A 21,132-nucleotide genomic window follows, 5' to 3' on the forward strand; every position below is an offset into this window, starting at 1 on the left:
TCAATCTCGATTGGAATGCGGTCTCCTTGTCGACTGGTAATAGACAATAATAGCTTAGCCTTTGGTTTTCTAATCTGTACGCTTGTTTGTTCAGTTGAGGTATTGATATATACGATGTTTGGATTAATAATTTCGAGGACCAATTTCTAGTTAGAAATCATGGAACCCCAAAAAGTTTTCATTAACATGGGAGAAATTTTGATTCTTTGATGGCAGTAAGGGGTTTGCAAGTGTCTCCTCCTCTCGTTATACAACAAAGACAAAACGGTCTGCCAACAAAACTACTTACTGAACAATGATCGATGCGGGGCAGCATACCTTCTCAGAGTTAGCGGGGTTCCTTCTGCCTACTTTCGTTTCGATTAGGAAGGAGATAAATAAAGAAAGAAAGTCATTCGATTCTCGATGAGCATATGAGCCTTGACCTTTTGCCATAAAACAAAGAATGAAGACCGATCCAAATTTAAAATTCTTGATGTTCCTTCGACACAAGAATGGTGCTTGACTTAACCTTGCATATAGGGAGATTCTCAGGCGGTATCCAACAACTCAATAGGACAAGACGGCAATGGTGAGATGCCCCAACCTCCGCTTAAGATGGAACAAAAACTTCGAGCGTCAGGACATGCAACACATGGTTACATACCCCAGTACATGACAGTTAATGTGCAATACAATCCTAGTATGCAACTATCAGTATACAATAATCACAACGAAAACAAAAGGTGTAAGTATAAAATATGCCAGAATAACTATAAACATCTCAATTTCATTAGAAATCATTAAGTTCAAAATACCAACGTAGCATAGACTTAGTACAACTAAGAGTTAAAGTCAAATCATTCTCTTCATGCGATCTAAAGCATGAAAGACTTGGGCTATAAACATCAGGATTAAATCCAATCTCCTCTCAAGGTCTGGCTCCTCCTCAATTAGTTGGATCTAGCGCTCCGTCTAGCTCGATCTCCTCAAGACCTAGCACAACTTCTATCATTCCAAGTGGAATGACAGTGGTCCCACAAGGGGTGAGATTTACTAGAAATCTTAGTAAGTTAAACAACCGTGCACAAAGATAAATTAAGAATGAAGAATAATAAATATGTAATGCATGAAATGTAGAAAGAAAATCAGTATGCATGTCTCCCATCCAGATTCCTCAACATTTCAGAAAAATGGAGACATAGGTTTTCCTTCAATAAACATTTTTGCCATCATTTTTGAAAACATAACTTCATTATAAACTTTCATTATTATGAGCAAGTCATAATTAACATCATAACGTGTGGTAACGTCACAATTCCCCATATGCACTGTGAATACCTATCGGTGACTGTAGTACAACTCATGTTGAAACTACGTTGTTTATAGACTTGTTCTTAATGCATTGGTAAATATAACATAACATCATAACGTGTACACCCACCAGCGTTAGGTGTAATAACATGTTGAATTCACTCCGACGTTCTTTAGAAAGAACCCATTTGAAGCCTGTTGGCTGTTCTTTGTCAACCCGGGGGTTACCACTCCATTATTAAACACTCCAGAGTGGACAAAGGAGTTTCACTATGATAATTCCCCATCCTAGCCTTTGGGACAAAAATTATTTTTACGCTATGCTTGAAAATGTATTTCATGACATGTGCATATGTAGCGAGTTTTCATGTGAAAATGACATTTATATGCAATATGCTAAAAGTGGTAAAAATCTCACATGTTATGTAAGTATGCACTCAATGCATCATATAAAATGTTATTTTATGCTCAAAACAATAATTGAAATATGAATGAAACATCTATCAATAATTCATAAAAAAATCTATCATGGTCTAAGTTAGAGATCAACTTACAACCTTCCTGAGTAATTTGAAAATAACGTCGCAGCTACGTAAATCAAGTGCGTACTAAGTTAGAATTAATGATTCTATGGATAAGGTTCATATACAAAGGCTTCAAAAATTGAGTATTTACAAAAATACTCCTAAACATTCAAAAATTGACATTTAGGCCCTAATTTTTCACTAATTGCAAACAAACTCTAAATTTAACCAAATTTTGTAGACTTCATATTTTTAGCATTCTAAAACCATCTATGCCCTTGGATTTTCAAAAATCAAAGTGGAACATGCCCCAACCTGTGGCATGCATCCTAGTTGATGTTTAAGTGTGTTTTCAACTATTGATCCCTATGAATGCATGCATATGAGATTTTCTTTAATTACAAATGATCACTAAGATATTTAATGACATAATGAAGGCTAATCCTTGGATAATAAAATTCATCCCAACACTTAATTATGGCTAAGAAATCCTTAATCACCAATATGTTCAAAATCGATACATGCTTGATGATCAAAACAAGATAGATTCAAAACCTACCGTGGCATGCTTCTAACCACAATTTAAACCCTCCATAATCATGTTAAGACAATGATAAATCATATCAAATCATGCTTAAGACATGTCATAGCTAAATTCTCACTTAAAATCATTTAATCATTCAAACCATCTCTTAATTGACCCAGTTTTGAACTAAGCATGATAACCTTCTCACCAAATTTCGTACCAACACTTGGAAAAAAAACTTGACATGATAACTAAGATCAAAATCAAGAGAACTTACAATTTTGTGGCCTTCCAAGCACTCAAGATAGCCTTACACAAGAACACTCAAGAACTCACTCAGTTTCATTGTTTTGATCTCTAAGAGGGGAGAAGTGCTCTCAAGGCTCAAGAGGAAGCTTGGAGCTAAGGTGTAGAGGATATGAGGAGGTGAGGGAGTATTTATTGGGTTTAAGAGGGGTGGAGACGTTGGATTTGGTGCAAGGTGATTAGGTGAAGTGGGACGTGCACAAGTCTGGAAATTTTTCAGATTGCTTCCACGGGCTTATGTCACCTTGTGCAAGGAGAATAGTGGCCTAAAATGTAACAACCCGATCCTAAGTTTAGGTCATAATATAATTTTTATGTATTTTTTTCATCTAACTATAAATATTCTATTATTATCATTATTATTGTTATTATTATCATATTTTACATTTATTAATTTTAATAATTACTATTATGATTTTGTTTGAATTTAGTAGAGTAGTGTTTAATTATTAATAATTATTACTAGATTTTTATCAGATTTTAGTTTTAGTTTGAATTTAAGTCTTACTTCTTTCTATCTCCAACAAACCTCGTCTCTTGATTTTTTACCCTCTATTCAAGCATAATAAACCTCCAAACCGTACGTCTCTCAGTATTAGCTGTTACTATTGTAGTGGAAACTGACTCAGTTGTGATCAATTTCTCCACTCCACGTTCTCCCTCTCCTCTCGACGCTACTCAGTTCCGTAACCCACGAATTAAAAACTAGTATTTATCTTTATACACTTTCTCTTCTTCAGAAATCCTCCCAAAAACTGTAGCAATTTATCCTTATGGCAGCACTCTCTCCATCATCACGCAGCAACATTCTTCCTCGACAAACAAAACAACAAGCCTTTCCCCATGTCTCAGCCCTGTTCTACGCTCCTCAAAATAGAGCACCCAAACTAGGCGCTACCGCAAAGCCGCACGGACACCAATCAGTGAGACGCAGCAACCGAAAAGGCGGCGACTCGATGACAGAGCCGCCGCAGCGACTCCACTGCGCAGACCAGGCATGACCACGGCAACCACGCACGGCCAAGCCAATCGTCGTCCGGCGAAATCCACCAGCCCACCGCCCAACGAACACACGGACGCACCTCTGTTTTTGCACATCCGAAATAGAGCATGTAGTCACCTCTTCCACGGTAGCTACCGCAAGAGACGCCTAACCACCTCTCCGACAACACAGAAAGTACCGACCAGCTCAGCCCTAACGCACCCACTCCCTTCTGGTAAGACCTCGACTGCCGCCAGCCTCATCTTGTTTTAGTAGGTTCCGATCTAACAGCTTCCCTCTCTAAACTCTCTCTCTTTCTCTCTCTCGGTGTCGCACCACCACAGAGGAGTCACTAGTTCCGTCACTTACTCCCTCGGTGAGTCCGTCGCAGTGGCCTTCCCTCTCTAAGCTCTCTGTTTTCTTTTGCTTAGCCGTGTTTTCTGTTTCTACAAGCAATCCTTAGATTCTTGATGGGCCTTGGGCCCTAGGCCCTTATGTGCATGTGATGGGCTTACATAGATGGACTCTTGTAGTAATATTTTTATTGGCTAGAATTTTGCAACTATTTCAAATTTTAATGATCTTTAATGGACTTATATTTTTATTGGGCATATTATTTTAAAGGTCAGTTTTTAATTAAATAAATATATTAGTCAAAGACCATTTTTAATGAAGTGTTTAAAGAATTTGAATTATATTTCAAGGTACATTATTTAGAATAATATTTTGTTAATATTTCTTTGTCTATTTAGTAGAATTTTAATAAAATTATTATGTTAAGAATATTTAAACAATATTAATATTTATTAGATTTCTTATAAGATTGAATAATTATGTTAAGAAATGAAACTTATTTTAAGAATTGAAGTTTCATGACTTATTTTAAAATAGCTCGAGTATTCTACTAAATCATAAATTAGTATTTTAAGTAATTTAAATACTAGGATTTATTGATTATAGTGTTAAACAAAAGATTTATTTGACTACCTATTAGATTGTGAATTTGATTTAGTAGGATATTAGTAAATATTATTTCCAAACAGATTTAGTGATAGTTATTATTGCGTATAGGTGTCGAGTTACGAAGTGAGATTCAGGAAGAAGCATAGCGAAGTAAGTAATTTGATCGTAAATTAGGATCATCACAGTTTAGTTTATATATAAGTATTATTCAAGCCAGTTCATTGGCAGCCATTATTTATGAACCACTCATGTCATATGCAAACATGTCATTCAGTATAGCATACGATCATGTCATTCCGCATCATGTTCAAATTCAGAAATTATAATTATGTATGTGTTATGTCATGCATCTCATGTGTACAAGACACGTAAGCCATCTTAAATTCAAGTGTAAGATAAAAATCAGATTAGTTAATAAGATGGTCATTCAGATGCATGGTATCAATACAGTTCAGTTCAGGGTGGATGTGCAAGCCACGAACTCAGTCGTGGTCCACCATAGTATGCTAGAATACTATTAGCGGTTCCCCTTGCTGCAGTGGGATGTGGGGCCGGTGCACAACATTGCATACATGGTTAAGTGTGTTGGCCAGTCAGATAAATCAGTCAGTTAGTTCAGATAAACCAGTCATACAAAAATTAAGCATCAGCATAAACAGTCATGAATTTTAAGCTCAGTATGAAAGTTTTTATGAAAATCTTATGTTTATTACGTTTACGTTGTGATGGATTTCTTATTGAGTTTTCGACTCATTTTAGTTTATTTTCATGTTTTTAACCACCCAGGTGAAAATGATGATTATGAGCAGGCAGGCCAGGAGTAGAAGGAGCATTTATTTTTAGTTCAGACTTTCTAAAATAAAACATGTTTTTATGACATGAATTTATTCAGTTTATTCGTATAATGTTTTTAGAAAACATTTTTATTAGACAGTTTTTCTACAAAATAAATCTTAAATTCATTTTATTAAATATGAGACCTCTTGCTGGGTTTATTTTATGAAAAACACGTGACACACCTAGCCTACAGGAAGGGGGGTGTTACATGAAACCATCATGATTCCCTCTCCACAATAGCTGCAAGGGTCCTATAGAGATGTCCAAGTCATGAGGCATCATTTGGGTGGCAGAAAATCCCTCAAACAACTCTTGGAAACCCACATATGGAGGTGGTTTTGAGGTGGCAGAAATTCAATTCAGTTTTGGATGTTTTTGGGTAGCAAAATTGAGTCAAAATCCTTCATGATGGTCATGGGACCTCTTGGGGACTGGGTGATGAAGGAGGTGGCATGTGGTGATGGTGCAAACCATGGCAAATGACTGGTTCCAACCCAATCGGTTTCTACACAAACTAGACCAAAGTGCACCCGGTTTGGTTCATTTAGTTGGTTGATGCAACAAATTTCGTCCAAGGCTCAAATTGGGTTTGGAAGGGTCTCATTAGGTGTTTAAGGACCATATTACCCTTGAGGACAAACCACAAAAATCTTGGCCCAAGGGCAAAATAGTCCAAGCATTACAAAGGGTAATGCACAAAACTGATTGATGTAAGGTTTGGACTTGATATGTCATTTTTCTTAATGACATGTGGGGAGGTTTATCTAGGGTATTAGTGAGGTATAATCATGAGGTAATGAAGTATTAATTCAAGAAAATTTGAATTAAAAGGTTTAAGAAAAGATTAAACATAATTAAGCTTCAAAGTATGGCTTAAAGTTCACTAACCTCAAGTATGATGGCTAATGGTCTTAGCCAATTTTCAAAACTTAATTTGGGTACTTAGGGTATGGTTTGGACTTAAGGAAATCAATGGTATGGTGTATTAGATTTTTGGTCTTGAATGGTGAAATAAACTCAAACATGGCTTTGGGCCTTGAGGGCTTTAAAAAGGCCAAGTGTGTGGGTTCATAGCTTATGGGCTCTTGGGCTTGAATGAGAAGGGCCCTCATTTCTAGATTTTTAGGATTGAAAAGAAACCTCAAGATCCACTAAGATGGGCTTGAAAAGGTTTGACTTGGCCTAATTGGGTCATGGGTCCATTCTACACCAAGTTTGGCCCAAAGGCCTTATGCCTTCCTTAAGCTTGGGCCAAGGCTAGCTACCAAGTCTTGAATTCTGTATGGGCTTGGTTCAAGGCTTCTTGGACTAGGTCCATGAATGCTCTAAGGTTCTAAAAGCCTTACCAAATTCACTAATGGGCTTGCTTCTCTAATCCTTAACGTAACGGTACTAAGTGCCAAGATTAAGGCTAACTTCACTATCAACCTTAATGTAAGAAATAACCCAAAATTAAAAACCTAATCTAACGCATTTAAGGGTTAATCCTAATGATTAATTAGGCGGGGTGTTACAAATGGCTGTCCAAGTATTACAAGATTCATGAGGGCAGATGCCTAGGGTGAGACAACGCTGACTTGATCCTCCTGTTTCTTGAATTCTTACTTAGGATGTGCAAGAAATCGAGACGACAAGTGGTGACCCCTATCAGCTTGAGCCCCCTTCACATCTACGCCTATACTCGACGCTGGCTCCATCCGATATAGATAAGGAGATCAGCGAAAAAGCATGTAAAAGGTAGAATGTGCTATCAGAACACTAGTAATAAGCACAAAATCCAATGGACTCACTTTTTCAATCCAACAAAGAATACCTTTACCTTAAATTCCCTACGCATCCATACTGAGAAGCATGTGCCTATCACTAAATTCATGAAACCGAAAAAAAATTATTTCATTTTACTATTCCTAGTCGCCATGATTAGATTGGATTTATGTTCATTCGCTCTGCTAGCGGAGCGCCATACCAAAAAAGAGAGAGAGAGAGAGAGAGAAAATAGTGGAGTTGTTACTAAAGAAGCCCAAAAGAGCTCCTATCTCTTGTTGAGTTCGGGCCCTCCAAGCTTCCAACCGAAACTAAATCACTCGGTCAGGTGGTTTTACGTCCTATCCCATGTAAGGTTAGGGGCAAGGTAAGCTAGATTTCACTGAAAGACTTGTTAGGAATTTCATATAGATAGAAGTTTCAGTGATCACTTATGCAATTTCGAATCTCACCTTTCCCCATCTCCGTACGAGTGTAGGAGCTAAAAGAGATATGTGCATTATCCACATTCAATTTCACATCACTCGAAGTAGTCAACATATACATAGTCACATCCAGTCCATAGGATGGCAAGCTAGTCAACGAGGACACGTCCATGATCGAAGGTCCCATAGGCCCACAGCCGAAGTCAAAGGTCTTCATAGATGTGCTCCATAAGCAAAGGGCTGCAATGATCATCAAGCGATCCATGAGGATATTTTGCTTGGAAAATGAAATGCATTCCTTGATGCCAACATTCTTCCAAATCCCCACAATCTTGTCATCAATCTCCATACGCTCTAGTCTCTACCTAGTTAAGCTATTCCTTTTGAGGTTTGGGCCATCTTATCACAAAATTCTACTAGAAGCACTTGGTCCAGTTTGGAGCCTGAAGGTTGAAAAAGATGGTTTCTTTAGGATATTGAGGGAAGACTTGATGGATGAGATCCGAGATTAGGCTTTCTTAAAAGCAAGGACTTGAGGTAGGAAGCAGGGTGACTTTCGAAGGGGACAACGATGGCCATATCATATTCACCAGTTGGCTAGGAGTTCTTTGGTTTAGAAAGGGTAGTAGACAAAGAAGGGGATGGAGAAAGGAGAGTCAAAGAGGTTGAACACAATTGGAAGAGAATTAGAAAGGGAAAGTCTTTGACAAACTGGTAAAGGAATGAGAGATCCTTTTCATTCTTAGTGAGGCTTCCCTATTCAAGTTATCCCATAAAATAAAGTGCATCTACGATCAATAAGTTTTCTTCCACTTTCAGGTGCCTATCTCTAGAGGGCAAGAAGTACTCTATAACATCCGATTTGGTAATTAATAAAAGAATCGATTCTCGGAAAGAGAGTCAAAAAGACCTGGCTTTCTACCCTTTGCCCCTTGGACAGATAGGATCGCCTCTCCTTTGAAAGGGCAGACATGATTGACTAGGAGTTCTTTGGTTTGGAAAGGGTGGTAGACAAAGAAGGGGATGGAGAAAGGAAAGTCAAAGAGGTTGAACACAATTGGAAGAGAATTAGAAAGGGAAAGTCTTTGACAAATTGGTAAAGGAATGAGAGATCCTTTTCATTCTTAGTAAGGCTTCCCTATTCAAGTTATCCCATAAAATAAAGTGCATCTACAGTCAATAAGTTTTCTTCCACTTTCAAATGCCTATCTCTAGAGGGCAAGAAGTACTCTATAACATCCGATTTGGTAATTAATAAAAGATTCGATTCTCGGAAAGAGAGTCAAAAAGACCTGGCTTTCTACCCTTTGCCCCTTGGACAGATAGGATCGCCTCTCCTTTGAAAGGGCAGACAGGATTGACTCATTGATTGGACACTGGTACTGGGATGATAGCAAGCATCCCGTGGGTAAAAGTGTATATCATTCATTCGATTATGGTTCATCTAGTCTCCTAATTTCATTCTAACTAAGCTAGCTCGTGGCTTGGTCTTAAGTGACATGATCTTCCCTTGGGTTACTTTTCTGCCTATTGATATTGACAGACTCCCCTGCATTGAAGTTGATTAGCTTTATGCTTAGCTACATTTTGTCTTCTTGATAGCTAGATAGTGAAGAAAGAAGGGCGGTCTCCATCCTTTTCCTCATAAGTAAGTTACTGTCGAGAGCTTGCTTGCTATCGTGCTACAGAAAAGAAGTCTCTGTTATCTATGAAATTATGTTATTAGCTTATTCAAAGGCCATTCTCCCTTCTCAAGTGAGCCATAACATTTTCTTTTTTCAGAAAATATAAACTGTAGCCTACTGTGCGCTGCAGCCGCCGCACACTCAATGCATTGAGTGAAAATATATATATATATATATATATATATATATATATATATACATGTGTGGTGTGCTGCGGCTTCCGGCTGATGCATAGCACAACTCTTCTTTTTTATAGGCAATTAACTAAACATAGTTATCCTGACAAAGTACTTTTCAGATTCAACCTACCCTTTTCTCTAGCTCTGATTTTTTGTAACCTATATAACTAATTGGGGACAATCTATCTATTTTATCAAAATGAATTACACACTAGATTCTCTATGTATGCGTCCCAATCCAAGGAAGGGGAATGCTAATAAAAGATCAAAGATCCGCAGCAACTTCTTTTGATTCGAGTCTAGGAGGATATAGAATGAAAAAAAAAAAAAGAAGATGATGAGATTATGGAAGTACCGATCATTTTTTTGCTACTGCACTGTTAGTTTCTACTGCTTTTTTAATTTTCAATATAAGTATAATATAAACCCTATGTAAAAATGATTCATTTGAATGAAACTTGAGTTATTTATTAGCTCTTATCAATGATTGAAGAAATGAAGGGATTGCAACTCCAAGTCTTAAATGAAATGAGTGGACTGGATTGAAGTTGCGACTCCAACTTCGATCCTAGATGATGGATCGAAGTTCTTACCGTTTCAAGTAAAAATCATCTTTTTAGATGTTGAAATTTCTTTAGGAAAATGCCTTTCATTGTCGGGGAGTATTTAAAGTCAGCCAATTTGGATCGAATTAGGACCCCCAAAGGCTCTGTGACTAACAGCGTCTTGATTATTACATAAACTCAACGCAGTTCTTCACAATTCAAAAAATTCGTAACTTTAATCTGCTTTTCCATAAACTCAACGCAGTTCTTCAGGATTACTTTTGCCAGAGTTTTCCAACTGAGCTTCACGTACATAAATTCTATTTCTAATCTTGTGCATCATTACCCCCATCTTCAGCCAATTGCTTCTGTTTTTCTTCTTCCTCTGCAAAACATCAGAAAATCATTCCAGTTATCTGCGTTTGGATAGTGAGGTATTCTCAAATATTCTGTGAACAGTAGTGAAAAAGTAATGAAAGAATATTGAATAGTAGTGCAAAATAGGTAAAAAGAAATAATAAAATAATGAATAATAGTGAACTACATTTTACTGAAAGTCGCAAGATAGTGAAAAATGGCGGGTAATTGTTAAAGAAGCTCCATACTCTACACAGACTCAAATTCTAGGTGTTTATGCTGGTTTAGACATACCTGTAATTTCAAAACACAGAATAGAGACAGTTAATGACAACTTTGCCCCATGTGGTTTGAGCTATTTTTTACGTTGCTTTCCTGTGGTTTCCTTGGTGTGACACTTTCTCCCATGTGGTTTATGAAAATGCAATAAAATATTTGAAAAGATGGAGAATACCTATTAATATCCCAATCAGACCTTTTTCCCATTTTGCTTTCCCTGTTTATGTTTTGGCACTAAAACTGAACTCCTACTTGTGAGACTGAAATAGCTAAAACTGAGTTAGTGACCTTAGAATCATGTCTTGCAAGGGGAAAAAGATCAAAGTTCAAAATTTTGAGGATCCATATCGAGCTATGTGAAATACATTTCCTCCAGAATCAAAAGAGTGCACACTGTCATGAATTAAATAAAAGGGTGCAAATTGAGAACAGTCCAAACCACAAGCGCCAAAGTATATTAACCCAAAGGATATATCTTTTTTTTTTTATAAGAAGAATTTATTAATCCACATAATTAACCCAAAGGATATATTGATGTTTGTATTTGTGTCAAGTAAAATCAATGAATCTATGATAAAAATGAAACTACAGATTAGGAATCACAAATTAAAATAGCAAATTAGTTCCACAAATACGACATCAGAAATTGCAAGACATCTCCTATCAAAAAAAAAAAAAAAGAAATTGCAAGACATCAGTTGAGTAAAGCCATTCAAATGTCTTTATGATCCACCTATACAATAAAAAGACAATTACACATCGACACAAGTTTCATTCAAGACCCTCTATTTAGAACGAAAAATATAAATAACACAGAACAGGAATTGGAATAAGATGATATTTCAAAGTTTTTTGAAGACATTCGGAATTTGGTTAACAGAATATAAATCTAAAATTCGGAAGATGTCATGTTGATGTAGGACAAAAAGAAAATTAAAAAGAAGTTGAGGGGAGGTGAGTTGTCAATGTTCATAGTACTGTAGTGGTGGTACCATTTGCAAGGATTACAGCAGTGTCACTGTTCATGACACTCTAGCCGTTACTTAAAGCTATTGGTTCGCTAGTACAGCAGTGGTACAAACCTGGGTAAAACTAAGTTAACATTTCGTAGAATTAAAGGTAACAGTCAAATTAGATGCCATGCAGCTTCTATAGCTCTATAAACAAACCATGACCTCATCTACACACATAAAGACCCAACTCATTCTCGGGTTTCATAGCAAGGATATCAACGTGGAGAGAAACCTTCATAGATTAGAGAAAAATGAAGGCCCAAGGAAAATGATTCTTTGTGAGCAGTACCATATCCAACCTACATAATGCGCAGGAATATTGCCAAGCAGTCTCAGTTTGGTGTTTGAAGGAAATTACTCAACTTAGGTTTGCCGCACATTAAGAATGACAACCTCTTGGTGAACACAACAAACAGAGAGAAAAAGGGGAAGTCAAGTAATACCATTGCCAACCAAACTGATTGCCAACCAATAGATGAATGCAACGGGGACGAAAAGGGGAAGTCAAGTAATACCAACGTCACGTTTCTCACTAGTGGGAAAAAGGACAGATTAAAAACAGTAATTACTTACCCATTAAATCATACAATGCCTTCTGGGTGCGTCTTTCGAGCTTATCCAGTTTCTTCTGCACATCCCTCCTAAGGTCCCAATTTGGTTTCTTTGGAGCAATATTCACAAATGGGTCCTGAGTACTTTCCCAAATTAGAACACACAAACATGGAAGATGAAACAACTCAAATGCATGCAGATTAAAGCTACTGAGTCATAATTTCAAAGGTGGAAGTAATCTATTACCTCCTTTTCTGATGGTGGAGGAGCAGCCGCAACAGGGTCTTCGAACTTTGGTAGCACTGGTGGAGCAAGCTTTCCGTCCTGAAGCTGTTTATCATGAGGAACATAGTTCCGAAATTTCATATTGAGATTACTGCAATGAAATTAGCAGCTATAAGTTAGAAGGGCAAGCATTCATAATTGGTGAAGTAGATGGAAAACATACAAACAGAAAACAACAGCAGTACACACCTTTGGAGATTTTTCATACACATGAAAGAATCATCATATGCCAATAGATACTTAATCTATCAGCAACATCAACAACTTAAACTAGTACATTTGTCGATATATGAAGTCAATTTACTATTAGTAGGTGAAAAAAATACATAGAAAAAACGATGGAAGCTCTTTCATGTATGGTCTGACATTTTTTACATAAAACCAAAGACTAAAGATTAATGCTAGGTACAAGCCTTAAATAGACGAGCTCCATACAAGTCCTTTGTAAAAAAAGTGGGTCCCACTAATAAAAAATAGTTTTTTTACACTTTTTTTAGGTGGGGTCCACTTTTTTACAAGGGTTTGTATATGACTTGTCTATTTGGAGCTTGTACAAATCATTTCTCAAAACGAAAACTTAATCAACACTACTCAGTGGACAGTCACCAAGAATGAGACTTGAAGTTCGTCCATTTCTTGTTGTAAAAGACTAAAGGCACTTCCAAAATTTTCAAAATAATAAACTCCCAGTGTTTAAACTTTCACAAATTACATCCCTGAGTTCTATAAAACTCGCATTTAAGTATCTCTGTCCATTTCTTGTTAGGTTTCTAACGGCCAATTGCCACATATCCCATCCATTCAAAATAATGAAAAAACACCAATTCCATCTATACAAAAACAAATAATTAAAAAATAATAATAATAAATAAATCAATTCACCCCTCCCCTTGCGATGCAGTGGTTGGATTGACTGGAGGAGGCTCTCCAACCACCCACAGAACTCCACCACCCCCAATAATCACTGGAGTGTTTTCAATCAGACCTACCAAATAACTTTTTATCCTACCTAACCCTTTTAACAAAACTTCCCAGAACACTTTTTGATGATCTGACATAAAAAAAAAAAAAAAAAAAAATGAAAACTTTCTGAAGCATCCCCTTAGCGATTGAATAGTGGAGGTTTGAGGCAAGGATAATAGAAGTTCAACAATTCTATATTTATGCATATATTGGTCAGTTATTCTTTGGTATGAGTAAGCTTTTAAGGTCAACAGGCATACCATTCAGAGATATGATGTAAATCTGACATAACTCCATAAAGTTACATCAAGCGAATGAACAGAATAAAGTTGGCTTCCCCCTCTTACATGATTAGGTGTTAGGGAAAACATATTCAACATTTAACCAATAATCCAAAACATATGAAATGTGGGCACTAAGGAAGCAAAAGCTATTACAACCCATATGTAATCCTTGAACATGTAAATTTATGATATCATTAAATTCAATCCCATACCTATGACCCAAAACATATGCTATGCGGCACTACAGAAAGCAACGCTATAACAAAACATATGTAATTTTCGAAAGATGCATGATCATGTTTACATGTGAAACCATCAATTGGATTCCATCTCAAATGAAGTGCGCACGTATATGCCCATATTGATGGAGATGGATAGACTAGGTAAAGTTGGGAGTTGGTAGTTCATCATGGGGCGATTCATAACAAGCCCAATGAACCCACAGCTAAAGGCCCAATGAACCCACAGCTAAAGCAAAGTCGGAGAATTCAGACCCAAAAAGCATTGTAAGTGACCTATTTTAGCAATTTCTGATAATTTTCGCATGAAATCTGAGATGCATATCCAATGCACAGTGAAACCCTTAGAAGACCATTGCAATAAAAGGCACTGGAATAAACAGATATCAGTAGGGCTGAGCAAAAATCTGAAAATCCGACTCCAAATCCAATTCTGCTCCGACTCCAACAAAATGGAGTTGGAGGTGTTGCTATTGATCATATATACTAGATGGTTATATAGTTATATAACTAGACCTTATATATCAAATTCAATAATATACTAATATGAGATAATTATTATAAAATAATATACTTATAATATAATATAATTAGACTAATAATAGTTTAGTATATATAAACATCATACTATTACTACCACAGTATGCTCCCCCCATATTAGGAGGAGGTATGGGTATCAAGAATTTATAGGTTTTTAATAAGGCTTTTTTGGGCAAATGTTGTGAATATACCACCAAGAATGGAGGACCTTGTGGAGAAATGTCATAGACGCGAAGTACAGTGAAGTGTGGGGAGGTTGGTGCTCAAATGAGGTAAATGGGCCATATGGGGTGAGACTTTGGAAGCACATAAGAAGAGGGTGGGATGCCTACTTTAGAAATACCCAATTTGAGGTGGGTGACGGACTCAAAATCAAATTTTGGCATGACATATGGTGTAGTGACGGGCCACTCAAGGAAGCTAATCGAGAAGTCTATGGTAGGGGTGAAAACAAAAACCAGTGAACCGGTGAGTTCAGTCCGATTCTAAATCGGTTCCGTCCGGTACCCGTTCTATTTTTTTCAAAACCGGTCGAAATCTGTCCCGTTCCCTTTTTTTTTCTAGCACTGGACCCAGTTCATATACTTATATATATATTGATTTTTTTTTATATTATATAAAATATTTTTTATATGATTTTTTATATTAAAAATAATTTTTATATCTACTATATATAATTATATATAAAATAATCTTGTATTATATGCTAAATTACTAATTAAAATAACATTAAATTTCCATATCCTATATAAAATAACTATATATTATCACTACATTATTACATACTACAATATATATAGCATATTATATACATAATATACCTGAAAAATCGGACTGAACGGGTAAAACCATAAGTACCAATTTAGGAGTGTAACCGGTGCGTTATCAGTTTTTCAAATCTCAAAACCGGTGTATACCTATTCGGTTCTAAAATATGTCCAAAACTGGACCGGTTACACTCCTAGTGTATGGCATAACAAGAATGAAAGAAGCATCGATTGTAGACCTGTTGGTTACATCAAATGGTACTCCTCAATGAAATGTCACTTTTTTAAAAAATGCACGTGATTGGGAAGTTGACACAATATCGGAGTTTTATGATCTCATATATTCCACTCACATAAGGAGGGAAATTAATGAAAAGATTTTCTGGCACCACTCCAAGAAAGGGAAGTTCACGGTCCGTTCATTTTATCAAGCCATGCACATGCATACAACCAATCCATTCCCATGGAAGAGCATTTGGAAGACAAGGGCACCCTTAAAGGCACTCTTCTTTGTATGGACAACTTCGTTGGGGAAGATACTCACACTCAACAACTTAAGGAAACGTCAATTCATTGTCATAGAGTGGTGTTGTATGTGCAAAAAGAGTAGGGAGTCAGTTGATCATTTATTACTTCATTGTGAGATTGCCATGACATTATGGGACAACTTCTTCACTCAGGCGGGACTAACTTGGGTGATACCGAGAAGGGTGATCGATCTCTTAGGCGTGGTTTGGATTCGAAGATCACTTCAACTCATCCCAGCAAACTCTCTCCAAACTTTTTATTTGTTTTCATATAGGACAAAATAGCTTATGTTGCTTTTTACTTTTCTATGCAACTAGTGTAATGAATGCAAATGAAGACCCACGCCTTCGCCCAGCCCTCCTTCACATGGGTGTAAAATAAAAAATTATTTTATATATAATAGTCAAAATTATTATTTAACGATTTTGGAAACAATTTAAAAATTATTTTTAAAACAATTTTTTGTAATCAATTTATATTTAATATTTTACAAACAAATTCCGTTAGAAAAAAAATATTATAATCCAGAAAATATTATTATAAAATATATTATAAAAAATAAAAAATTGGGTAGATAATTTATAAATTATTATTACTTAAGGAATAAATATATTTATAAATAAAACAAATTTATTAAAAATACTATGCAATAATTTGTGGGACCCACATCTATCTCATCTCCAAAAAGTTAAAACCATCTCAACTCACTTCCAATCCAAAATCATCTCACCTCAACTCATCTCAACAATTTCACTACTATTCACAATCCATCTCAACTCATCTCAACTCATCTTCGAATCCAAACGACTCCTAAGCTTCATAGAGAGGCCTTCAGATTAACTCTCATATTGCTGCAATATGGCAGATGGTCCCATTATGCCTATGGTGGTGCATTTGGAGAGAAATGAATGACAGAAGCTTCGAAGATCGAGAGTGATCAATGGAAGAGCTTAGGAAATTTTTTTTCAATACTTTACTTCATTGGTTAGTTGTAATTGATTTCAATGGAACAAGTTGCCATGAATTTCTTGTATCGCTGAACTAGCATGCTAAGGAAACACTCTTGTATGTCCCGTATACCTAGGCTTTTGCCTATTCTTATGATCAATAAAATTTTGTTTACCGATCAAAAAAATAAATAAGTTATAAATAACATAGTAGTATAATATAATAACATGTAATACTATAGTAAAATAACATGTAATTAGAAACTATATTTAGTTTTGTTTTGTTGTTGGAATGGGAACATGTAATACTATAGTATAATAACATGAAAGCACCCAATATTTGGTTTTGTTTTGTTATTGGAATGGGAACATGTAATTGATTTTAATTTGTGTTGTAGGTTGTTGTAGTTGGGAACAAATGATAATATTTGGTGGCTGGTTGTGTTTCAGCAGTTTAGATTTTTTTTTTTCAAAAGTGATTTTTTTTTTTTCCAACTGGTGCCTTTGATGACAAAAGGCTGGCAACTGATATGGCATACAAGGCAGTAGCTGAATTTTAAACCTGTCATATTTTTACTTTGTTGTTGGGCTCCTATTATATTTACTGTTAATAATTTTTTATAATTAAATATTTACTGTAAATATTGATGTGGAATGACCATTAACAGGGGCATCTTGTTGATCTTGTTCAAAGAGTTTTGGTTATGTTTTTAGTAAACTTGAAATTTGAAAGCCCACAAAAAAGTCGTTTAAAAATGGGCTAAATACAAAACTAAAAAAAAGCTCAAATCCGGCTCAGCTCCGACAAGTCACAGCTAGACCTGGATCAGAGCCTACACAAGTTGAACTCTGACTCGGAGAGTTCGAGCTGAATCTTCTGCGTTGCGATTTTGGTGTTTTTGGAGGTGATCATAGAGAGAGGGAGTTACAAGACTCAAAAAGTTCCATCAACAACCGTCAATAGAGAGTTAAGTCTTAGGTATCAATCATCACAAAAAACCTAGGCAAATGAGGTTCAGAAGGACTAGTCACTTCATTGCTAGATTGCATCTATTTTATGAAAGTAGCATTCAAACATACTTACTAAACAAGTTCAAAATTTATATGGCTTTACATAAATTCTTAACACACAGTTAGAGACTAAGAAACAGCAAAACCATAACAAAATGGTCATAAAAAATAATTAGGTGAGAAGAAAAGAATAGAACAAAAAATAAATAAATAAATAAATAAGGAAGGTACTCACTCTTCTTCGCTAGTTCCATTCTCAGCAGCTTGAGCAGAGTCCTTGTCTGGAGTGTTTAGCAGTTCCTGAGCAGCTTTAAGCGCTCTCAGCCTATCTCGGCGAGCTGCTGCAGCTTGTTCAATGGAGTCCTCTTCTGCAGCCATCACTTACCTATGTTGTATACACATATAAGAAAATAGGCATCATTAGGTTAAGATAATAGTACATGTATCATAACATTTCAATAGAATATTAGCCATTTTACAAGACTAATCATCGTTTTTTTTTTTTATCAATAAGAAAGACTAATCATTGTTTTCTTAAGTTCTTTTTATCTTTTTTTAATTATAGATTCATCACAATTACCTTTATTACCAGTTAGACTTGGATTTATATTTACAACCACATAAGTATATATATATTTTTTTATAAGAACAACCACATAACTATATATTGCTAGAGCTAGACCTAAGACTTCTGCTTTCCTTCCATGATCTTGTCCCCAAACTCACTTTTGTTGCTCCTCCCTTTTTTTGCCTTTACACATACAATTTCAAGCTCTCCGTTCAAAAAGGGAAAAACAAAAAACACAACCTTCTCACCACATTACGTGAATATTACAGTAAAAAAGACGACAACTTGAGAGAGAATTCCTAACCCTTTACCCATCAAACTTACTTATCTTTTCAAATCGGTTTCCCAGATATCTGCCGTCTCGGATAAACCGGAACAAATTAATTAAATTCCGTCACCAGCATAAAAATTTAAAAAAAAAAAGACGAGTTCGTGCTCTAAAGGTTTAGGGCATAAAAGGGAAGCAAAGACAGAAAAAATATGTGAAAGTTTTGATATCCTAAAGTTTTCTCGGGAACCAAACATAGGGTTAGGGTGAAAGAATACGGGTCTGATACTACCCAAACAGAAGATTGAATGAAAACAAAAAAACAAAAACAAACAAATGAACAATAATAAAAATTGGATGTATGAAAATGAAAGGAGAGAACAGCTCACCTGGAAGAAGAAAAAGAGAGGACAATAATAGAGCGGAGAGGAGCAAGTTTGCACTGCACGAAGAACTCAGACCAATAGTTTGTAGATTTTCTCTTCGCTGGTTCACTTTCGATATATATTTTCTTCCATAAATTTAGTCAAAAGCAAGCAAACTTGGAGTTGAGCAGTATCAATGTTTATCTATTTTGCAAATTTACATTAACAAATGCTTTAAAATAAGATGTGTATTAGATATTTCTTTTTATAGTAATAAGGGAAGCTAATAATTCCTAATTCTTTTTTATATTTCTTACATTTACATTTTTATTTATAAAACATGTAAAAATTACAATAATATTAGAATACTTTATTTTAATAAAAAGAAAAATACCCATAATTAAGATTTGGGAAATTTGGTCATAATCCTGTGCTTTTGCCCATTTGCAATTAGCTCCATGCGGGTTTTTTTTTTTTTTTTTTTTTAATGATGAACAAGTTAGATAAGATCCTTCCATTACATTTTCCATCAAGAACCCGACTACGCATCAGCTGCACTCTCTACAAACTATGATTGTTTTTTTTTTTTTTAACTCTAACACACTCAATGTGTTGAAGATTACAATAGGCTGATGTAAGTAATTTCTCTTTCCATCAATCTCAATTAACGGATAACACTTGTCATCTTGTGAGCTCACCACATATCAAACTATTTTTACTTATTTTCAAAATTTATAATAAAATATTAATAAATTAATAAATTTTTTTGTTAAAAATACAAAAAAAATCTGGTGTTTGTGGGAAGGGAGACCCCAAACCCACAAAACTTCTTGTGTTGCTCACCTAAGATACGAGCACTTTATCTCTCGTGGTACTCGCTTGGAAGACTAGCATTTTGTCTCCTAAGGTGCTAGGCAAGGCAAGAACCATGCATCCTGCTTGCCAAGCTGAGAAGTCGTTGCCTCCGATGATTTGCTCACCTCGGGCCAAGCATTTTGTCTCTCAAATTACTCTCCTTGGCTACGAGCACTTTGCATTTGCCCGTTGTTTGCCAATGTTGCGAATACTTTAACTCCCCGTGAAACTCGCCTAGAGTATGAACAATTTTAATTTTCCTATCGTTCACTGTGGTCACGAGTACATTTACTCCCTGTGGTGCTTGCTTGGTGGTAAGAGCACTTCACCTTTCCGCGTTGCTCCCAAAGTGCTCGTTCTGTATACAAGTTTTTTCCCTCCCTTGGTACTTAGATGGAAGCGAGCAATTTCTCTTTCCACATTGCTCCCAAGGTGCTCACCCCCAGGCAAGTACTTTCCACTTTCCCATGGCTCGCCAAAGTTTCGAGCACTTTGTATCCATCTTAAGAGACCCTACCAGTCCTTAAAGACCCATTGATCTCAAACCAGTGTTTTAAATTTCGTACCGTACCGGCCGGTACGACCAAAATTTTTCGTTTTAGCCGTCCGGCCGGTACAGGTACTATATATGTTCCATACCGGCTAAAATATCGGCCGGTACCGGCCATACCGGATTAAATTTCGGTATGTACCGGCCGATACCGGCCGATATTTCGGCCTGTGTGTTTTTTTTTTTTTCGTTTTTTCAAACTACAAACTTATTTTTTAACCCCTAATTCATACTAGACTATTTATAATTTTTATATATATGTATTTATATATAATTTATTTATATATAGACTATTATTTTGGAATATAATTTTTATATATATTTATATATACAATTTATTTATATATCGATTATTCCGAAACGTTATCCCGAAACGCTATCTCGAAACGGTACCGGTATCGAAATATTTCGTTCCAGTACCTTGATCGGTATGACGTCCGGTACAGTATTCAAAACATTGTCTCAAACCCTTCCGGTTCTTCCTGTTATTGGATAAAAAAGATACATATTTTCAGTCATTATGTTTTGTTTTTAAGTAGTACATCGGGGATTTGATAATGCTTTCATTGGTAGGAAGATTTTGGGTCTACAGGAATAGCTGTATCAAATGAATGTTTGTCGTAATACTTGTACTACAAATAATGCTGCTACCACATCCATCTCCCTTTCATAAATATATGACTTTTATCATCTTTGGATCATCATATATTTTTTTAAAGGAAAATTCAAACG

At 35.8% G+C, this 21,132-nt stretch overlaps 1 protein-coding gene across 2 annotated transcripts; it reads right to left on the reverse strand.

The window, feature by feature from the left end:
• Positions 1-10,084: 10,084 nt before the first annotated feature.
• Positions 10,085-19,236, reverse strand: LOC109012207 (coiled-coil domain-containing protein 12). 2 transcript variants are annotated; one of them, XM_035685678.1, is made up of 5 exons: positions 19,020-19,236; positions 18,030-18,179; positions 12,477-12,606; positions 12,252-12,366; positions 10,085-10,414 (listed from the first exon to the last, which is right to left on the reverse strand). In XM_035685678.1, exons 2-5 carry the CDS (start codon positions 18,170-18,172, stop codon positions 10,356-10,358), a joined length of 447 nt encoding a protein of 148 aa, XP_035541571.1. In that variant the 5' UTR covers positions 18,173-18,179; positions 19,020-19,236; the 3' UTR covers positions 10,085-10,355. The 2 variants fall into 2 exon arrangements, with proteins under 2 accessions (XP_035541571.1, XP_035541572.1); XM_035685679.1 differs by lacking the exon at positions 19,020-19,236 and adding an exon at positions 18,687-18,888 and having other exon boundaries at positions 10,114-10,414.
• Between the last annotated feature and the right edge of the window lie 1,896 nt (positions 19,237-21,132).

The sequence above is a fragment of the Juglans regia genome, chromosome 15 (assembly GCF_001411555.2).
Source record: "Juglans regia cultivar Chandler chromosome 15, Walnut 2.0, whole genome shotgun sequence".
Lineage (NCBI taxonomy): Eukaryota > Viridiplantae > Streptophyta > Magnoliopsida > Fagales > Juglandaceae > Juglans > Juglans regia.

Excerpts from the sequence above, each read along its gene's own strand:
- LOC109012207 (XM_035685678.1), bottom strand. The coding sequence starts at position 18,172 with ATGGCTGCAGAAGAGGACTCCATTGAACAAGCTGCAGCAGCTCGCCGA. Across the intron at positions 12,607-18,029 it reads AATGGAACTAGCGAAGAAGA|TAATCTCAATATGAAATTTC; the intron begins GTGAGTACCTTC and ends ATTTCATTGCAG. Across the intron at positions 12,367-12,476 it reads CTCCACCATCAGAAAAGGAG|GACCCATTTGTGAATATTGC; the intron begins GTAATAGATTAC and ends GAAAGTACTCAG.